The sequence below is a fragment of the Festucalex cinctus genome, chromosome 2, assembly GCF_051991245.1.
Source record: "Festucalex cinctus isolate MCC-2025b chromosome 2, RoL_Fcin_1.0, whole genome shotgun sequence".
Lineage (NCBI taxonomy): Eukaryota > Metazoa > Chordata > Actinopteri > Syngnathiformes > Syngnathidae > Festucalex > Festucalex cinctus.
The window spans coordinates 5,584,255-5,592,300 of NC_135412.1; the positions used below are offsets into that span (position 1 = coordinate 5,584,255).

The 8,046-nt window shown below is 42.8% G+C and overlaps 1 protein-coding gene across 1 annotated transcript; it reads right to left on the bottom strand.

Moving 5' to 3' along the window:
• Positions 1-2,640: 2,640 nt before the first annotated feature.
• On the bottom strand, positions 2,641-8,046 carry slitrk5 (SLIT and NTRK like family member 5). Its single transcript, XM_077512428.1, has 2 exons — positions 7,566-8,046; positions 2,641-6,330 (listed from the first exon to the last, which is right to left on the bottom strand). Exon 2 carries the CDS (start codon positions 6,270-6,272, stop codon positions 3,645-3,647), a length of 2,628 nt encoding a protein of 875 aa, XP_077368554.1. The 5' UTR covers positions 6,273-6,330; positions 7,566-8,046; the 3' UTR covers positions 2,641-3,644.

Here is an 8,046-nt window from a genome sequence, read left to right on the forward strand (position 1 = left end):
TCACTAAGCTGCAACATGACTCAGAAGTTCAAGCATCCGAGCCAAAACAGCTTGTGTGGTCCGGTTCCAAAAAGTAAAGCGTAATAATGTTCAAAATGTTTGTTTCTTCACACTTGTTGTGACTTCAAGTCACAACAAGTGTTTTCTGGCATGCCAGTTTCTTTCTTTCTTTCTTTCTTTCTTTCTTTCTTTCTTTCTTTCTTTCTTTCTTTCTTTCTTTCTTTCTTTCTTTCTTTCTTTCTTTTTAAGAGCTAACTTAGCCCGCGTTAGCACATACGACATGCTTTGCGTTCCAGATTTTGCATGAGGCAACACTTTCACATATTTCACCACAGGCGATTCTTTTCTTCAAGGGGATTAAGTATTTTCCATATAATAACGTCTCACTTTTGAGCAGTTATTCTGAAACCATTCGAACCACTGACGACATTGGAGAGCAGCGCAACAGAACAGCCAAACATACTCAAAGCTTTTTGAGAGATTAATGGAAGGGATCATAAAACTGCCTTTTGTACTTCCATTTATGTTAAGACCTAAAAAGCCCATTGGCTGATTAAAAGCATTATTTTAACTGGCAGGAGTCCACACACAAACACGCACGCGCACGCACGCACACGCAAACTGGCACGTTACTTGCAATGTCGCCACAACTGTAGACAGGTCACTTGTTCATAACAGTGATAAAGCTCGACTCTCGGGCTGGCGCAGACTTGCACACACTCACAGATTATGTCAATTTTGCTTTCTTTTTTTCTTTTTTTTTTTTTTCTTTTTTTTTTTTTACATTTCATCCACTCGAAATTCTATGATTGTCATTCATTATTCGTTGTTAAAGATTGTCATAATAACAGGGAAAAAAACTACATATACGATCTAATAAAACAAAAATGTATCAAGATCTGTCATCCAATATTATCTCGAAGGCTAAACTAGGCACGCGCGCGCATACACACACACACACACGCACCCATCCTGGCTATGATTCACTGCCCCTGCTCCACGTCTGTGACATGTCCACAGTTGCACTCAGTTCCAGGACTCCTCATCTCCCAAATGGTGCCTTCTGCTCTGTTCGGGCCTTTCATGAAAAGATGGCGGCTAATTTGCTACACAAAAGGTGACCACCGTAGAAACAAACAGAAACTGACACTGAAGAAATAACCAAAAGGAATCAAATCATTTCTGCTTGTCAAATTTGCACGCTGCATTTCGAGAAATCTTTTTGCATCGTGAATTTTGAAGCGAGTCAGCTACAATAGCTAGTTAATTTTAGGGCTGGGTATCACGATACAGGGGTCACGATACGATACGTATCGCGATACATATGTATCCCAATACATGATCTTGAAGGCGATACGTATCCCGTATTTTACATTAATTTACTAGCATTTTACAATAACAGTCATGTATACCTAAAGGATATGTTTATTATGAAGGATGACAAAAATGTTTTTGTTATTAGCTCTTCTGGTTTACCACCAAGCGGCATGCCTGCTCTAAATGTGTACGAACTTCAGAGCAAGGAGCAGTTTTCACAAACACACCGGGAAAATTTATTAATAGGCATGAGCCGATATGAGCAAAAATATCAAAGTATTAAAATTACAGCTCTAAAATGTGCTTATTTGATATATTTGGGGAAATAAAAACAGTATTTTTTTTCATGTAACACATTTCATTTCGTTTTTTTAAACGAAATATAGGAAAATTGGTGCATTAAGACACGTGCCATGTTAAGTTTATAAGTAAATAAATGTTGATATTGAATTTTTCTTCGCAAGACACAGTGTCCAATCCCCGGTGAGTTATTTTTGCATGAATTGAAGGCAATTAACTTCAAAGACGCTGCTGGTTTTTATTTTTTTTACGTACAATGCAAGCTGCAAAGGCAAACATTAACTGCCTATTTAAAGTGAACGAGCAATATCGATTCTGACGCCTGCGTATCGATACGTGTATTGTAACGAGGCCCACAACGATATATTGCCGTATCGATATTTTGAGCACACCCCTAGTTAATTTCCTAAAAACACATGCTCGGGATCTTGAATTCAAATAGTACAAGCAGAGGTAGTGCATTGTTATTAGGATCGAATTAAAAAAAAATAAAAGTAAAAAATAATCTCACATCAGCTGCAATGAAATTTCTATGCTATTCAGCTTGACATCACACTCATTAATTAGAAAACATGCTTCCACAACTCACTGAGACAATGGATGCGCCTGAGTGAATAACAGATACTGCATCTTCACCCGTCCGTTACGCAATCAAGGACCATTTATGTTGGGTTATTGCATTATTTGATGATTAAAAGCAGGACGAGGCTCACTCCAGTCCCAGACTTGACAATGACGGTATTTAAATCAACAGCAATATTCCGATATGCGACTTCAGGGGTACATTAAAGAAAAAATAATAATTTCGTCCAAATGCTTCTTTTGTAACCTTGGTACTTGTCCCCAAGTCTTGGGACCATTTTTAAACCTTTTTGTGTACCTGAGACAGGTAGGCTACAAATTGTTAGCTTCATGTGACCCTTTTGGTAACAAACTGTACCCTTAACCAACAATAAAAAAAAAAAAAAAAAACCCTGCACACTGCTCCTCATATTATCACCAACAACAACCTTGCGCTACACATATCATGAGAACCGACATCATGTTTATTTGATGACAACAACATAGTTTGGTCAATATAGTGCAAGAAGTGCAAAGCAATCCAAAACATAGACTTGATAAGGGATAGAGATTCTGCCAATGCTTGTATAAAAATAGATGTTACATAGATTAAAATAGCAACGTTACACAACAAAATCAAAACTTCAAATATCGTTTCGGATGTTTTGTTTAGATAAATCTATATATTAAGAATCGATGCCCCAATTCATTGTCATATAATAATCTTTTATATGAGAGCTTGTGAACTTGCCTTCTAATTCCCCAAAAAGTGCTGAAAGCATACAAACACACTTTTTTTTCTTCCTCCTCATCAGATGGCACAGTCTTTTCTTTTTTATATTAGGGGCGTGCCACTTCCCTCAAAAACTAGAAAGCCACTTTACAATGCCAAGCTACAGGAAATGAAACTATAAAACAAAAGCCTTTTTTTTTTTTCTTCCTCCAGAAAATGGTGATGCATGATGACACAGGTAATGTTGATGTAGAATCAAAAGTTTGATATCGAAAAGACATGGCAGGTTATATCAATAAATACTTACTTACAGACTACAGCAGGAAATAATCCTACACAGTTTTATCATCTGCTGTACAGTGTTTTTTTTGTTGTTGTTTGTTTTCTGTTGTTGTTTTGTCCAGGGGTGATTGTATCAACATTTTTTTTTTTTTCCTATTCTGACAATATACCCTATGCACGGTTATATTCCTGAATTTGAAGCCGGACATACTTATACACTTCAAATTTGTGACCATTTCTATATAAAAATAAAATTTGCATCATTAGTTAAGCAATTGTGTTCATCCCCCATTCTTGAAATGTCATGTTGCACAAATAAGAAGAAGATTGTTCGGCACACCCCGCAGGACTCATCCATTTGTCTCCTGCTAGTCCTTGTTTGTGCCAAGGCACCCAAAACAGTTTCCCAAAGGGTTCGGATGGGACAAAAATGCGCGAACGACGCTGTGGCTCAGAACTGGCTGAAGGTGGTCTGTTTCTCAAGAACTTCGAGGTAATCGGGCTCAGACTGCAGTTTTGCTTTTAGCTCCAAGTATTCGTTTCTGTTGGGCTCCACATAAACAGTACTGGGCGACGTGCCGTAGAGCACCGTTTCTCTTATCCTTTCCGGGTGCAAGAACTGACGCCTGACATCAAAATTGGGGTTATACGTGTATGCCACCGGGCCCGTGTACTTGTACTCTAAATTTGGCCCCACTGGGAGAGACGGGATGGACTGATGAGGGGACTGCTTATCGGCCTCGAGGATGCCCCGAAAGAAGTGGTCTGCGTCCTGGACTGGGGAGGGGTTGTCCCTCGGTTCAATGGTGCTAACGCTGTACGCAGGGCTCCTCATCAAGCTGCGATTCCTCTCCTCTTCTGGGGTGCTTCTGTAAGTCACCTTGAGCTCGTGAAGGTCTCGGTAATCTTCCACTGCGTTCCCTTCCCTCGATCTGTAAATGGGGTTTTTGCACATGTGGCCCATCGGATGCGGAATGTACTCATAGACGTGCCCGGCTGGCGCCTTGACTTTGGTGCCCGAGCGGTTGCTGTAGAGGCTGTACTGCAAGTTGAAGGAGCTCACGTCCGAGTTGTTGGTGCTGGCGCGGTCGCTCTGCGATTTCTTCCGCTTCTTCATCACCACAACGAACAGACCCGCCGCCACAAAGACTGACATTATGAAGACCAGTAAGAGGCTCAGGATGAGGACTGACAGGGGCACGGTGCTGCTGGAGGAGTTGAACTTTTGCGGGGCGTCCGTGGGGACGACCCGATCGTCCGATGGCTCCTCTGTAGTGGGGGTCGGCGAGACAAAGGTGTCAGAGCGGTCAGGGCACAGCTGCTCCGACGAGATGGCGCGAAGGTCCGTTTTCGCGTGGCGTTTGGGTGTCTCGCACACGATCTCCTTGACCACTGTGCCCGCGCTGAGCTGTTCAAGCCATATCTTCATACCCACTATATCGCAGGAGCAGTCCCAGGGGTTTTCGAAGAGATCGATCTGCACCAGTAGCTTGAGCTGATCCAGAACACCGCTTATAGGCAGGTTTTGGAACTGGTTGTTGCGCAGATTGAGTCGGGACAAGGACAGGCTGGAAAAAATGCCGACAGGCAACGTTTTCAGGAGGTTATTATTGAGAAATAGCAGCTGGAGATTGGTCAGGTAGCGGAATGCGCCCACATCAACCTCCTTGATTTTATTGTACTCTAAATAAAGATATTGCAAGTTCTGCAGCCCAAAAAACATTTCCCCCGTGAGCCTGTCCATGAGATTACCATTTAAATACAGCCTACGCAGATTTGTTAAATCCCCAAAAGCCCTGTCATGGATCACAGTTATCCTGTTGTTTCCCAGGTGAAGCAAATCCAATCCGATGGCGTCGACAAAATCTGATCGTCGTACCACAGGGATGTAATTTCCAGTGAGATACATTTTTTTCGGATTGTATGGCTTGGGTTTCAGGTCAGAGATGCTTTCGATCTTTCTCTCTTGGCAATTTACATTCAATCCAATTTCAGAGATCTGCAGGTTGCACGTGCAGGCAGTGGGGCAGTCCAAAGGCACAGGCGATTTGGTCTGAAAAGCAATGATGGGGCCATAGTTGTAAGGGCTACCGCCTGGGAGTCGAGAAGTGGGCTTTAACCGAGTTCGGTTGAATTGCCGCGTGCCCTTGGTAGGTCTGGAAGAGGACCGAAAGACGGCAGATGAGGTGGCGGAGGCCGTGGCAGCTGCCGGCGTGGTCTGGTAGTATCCGTTGGTGCTGCTAGGTGGCGCAGGCCTTACCGAGTCCTCTTGGGGCCTCCTTGGGCAGAGCTCCTGCTTGGACACCTCATCCAGGTCCCTCCCGTGCAGCCTGAAGGGCGTCTCACACACCACTTCTCCCACCAGAGCCGTGTAGGCGATACTCTCCAGCCAGGCCTTGAGAGCAATCAGCTCGCACGAGCAGTTCCACGGATTCTCTTCCAGCTGTAATTCCACAACCTTGTCCATGTGCTCCAGGAGGCCAACGTACGGAAACATTTTCAACCGGTTCCCCCGCAGGTCCAAATGCGTAAGGGGGACATTGCGAAAGATGTTGGGCGGCAAGAGAGAGAGCAAGTTGTCGTTGAGAATCATCACCGTCAGTTGGTGCAGTCTGCTCAAGGTGTTGGGCTCAATGTTGCTGATGTAATTATAATCGATTTGTAGATATTCCAAACTCTCCAGTCCCGCAAACGTGTCATCTCTCAGGATGTCAATTTTGTTGTTGTTCAGGTGCAACCTCTTTAATCCCTGGAGTCCGTTAAAGGCACCTGTTTCAATCTCTGAGATGTCATTGTTCCCCAAGTGCAGGATGGTCACTCCGGTGTAATTGATGAAATCGTTGAGCGCCAGTTTTTTCAGCAGGTTTCCCGTCAGCAGGAGGTGATACGTGGAGAACTGAACCGGGCTGATCTCCGTCACTCTGATGATTCCGCGGTTCTCGCAGCTGACGGCGAGGACGCCTTCTTTCTCCTCACACGTGCACAGGTTGCGGCAGATTTCCCCGTAATTGTCATACATCTCGACCAGCCTCGGAGATGATGCAATCACTAGGATTATATTCAGGGCCCAGAAATGCATGTTTCCTGGGAGAAGGTGCCCCAGCTCACTCAAGTACGGTGTCAGTATGAGGTGTCATCTAGGGAAGGAAAGAGAAAGGATGGGTGCTGTTTTACACATGTACAACTGTCACAGTTCAAAGCATAAGTTGCCCAAAATACACATTGACCACCAGCACTTGAGCGAGCAAACTAAAGCAGGCCTACTAATGTTAGCTATGCTTATGCAGACAAGGCAGCTAATTTCATTTTAAGGGTACTCTTTAAAAAAAATAAAAATAAAAAGTAAAAAAAAAATAATAATAATAAAAAAAAAAAAAATATATATATATATATATATATATATATATATACGGAATAATAATATATAAATTGTTTGGAAAATAAATAAATAATAAATAAATAAATGAATAAATAAATAAAAGTTACGACATTGTGCATTTCTTGATAAACTCTCAGGATATAATAACACCTGTCATTTAAAATGTCATAAGTGACTAGAAGACTGCATGTGTGAGTATCTATCCATCCAGACATGGATTTTTTTTTTTTTTTTTTTTTTTATTTTAATGGACAGAATATATTCTTTGATTTGTCAAACAAACACTGCAATCTTAACTCCCCCTTCCCCCACCACCCCATCGGCAAAAGATTTATCATTCATCCCACATCCCAGACATCAGTGTGTGGGATCAACATAAGATAAATTGTGCTCCGGTGGGGGGGAAAAAAAAATAAAAATAAATTGGCTGGGGTAAAGAGCTTAAAAAAAATAAATCTAGCTCTGAAAACGTCAGCAGCCGTTTGGCATTAAAACAAAAGTCAATCAAATGCATACCATTTCATCCCATTGTATTTTTTCAAGGGATTAAATTTTCCAATCACGTTACCTATCGGACATTTGCTTTAAGAAGCCAAGATAGTTTCCCTCTCCTTTTTTTTTTTGCCTTCTCTCTCTCTTACACGCACTCCACCTTCCCATCCTCACAAAAAGCTCACACAACCACAGCAGCATACATCGCCAAATCTGCGCCGTCAAACACACCAGCAACATGCACTTGACGTGTGCGCGCTTGCCCGTCGATGAGGACTTTACACCCGCTCAATCTTCATTCACATCCTTTTTTTTTTTTTTTTTTTTGCAATATGCGCATACGTATAATTTGCAATGCGTAAAACTGACGTGGGCACAACACAAGAGACTCTTATTGCTACGGCACACACACACACAAATCAACTTGAATGACGTCAAAGGCATTTCAGGACCACGGATAGCTCAGGTTTACTCTAAAAGCGTTAATAATGATCCGCTTACCGTGCAGATGCCTGTAAACGCCAACGCATCCCGCAAAATTAAAATGAAAAATACATCACGCCCATAGCCCTTGTTCGGGCTCCGGTCTTGGTGCAAACATCGATTTTTGGTACACCACCCCCGGTGTCGGCTGCGGGAGAATCCTTTAAGATTCAAGTCTCCTCTGCGTTTAGCTCCATAACACACAGTCTCATTGACGAGTCAGCTGGCGCGCCGATATTGGCTCCAGTCTTCTTCCAGCAAATGGATTTAGCAGTGTCATTTCAAAGAAAGCCACGGCCAAAGTTGTAAGACAAGACACACAAAAAGATGTCGTTTGAAAACGAAGGGGAAAAGAAAAGAAAAAAAAAACCGCACAGTAATCCCACATTAGAGGAGACCAGCGCCGTGACTTTCATTCATGTGCACGCAGGGAGAAGCACGAATCTCCCTCCCTCACTCCATCCTTCCCTCCCTTCCTCCGCGTCTGCTGCCACTGGTG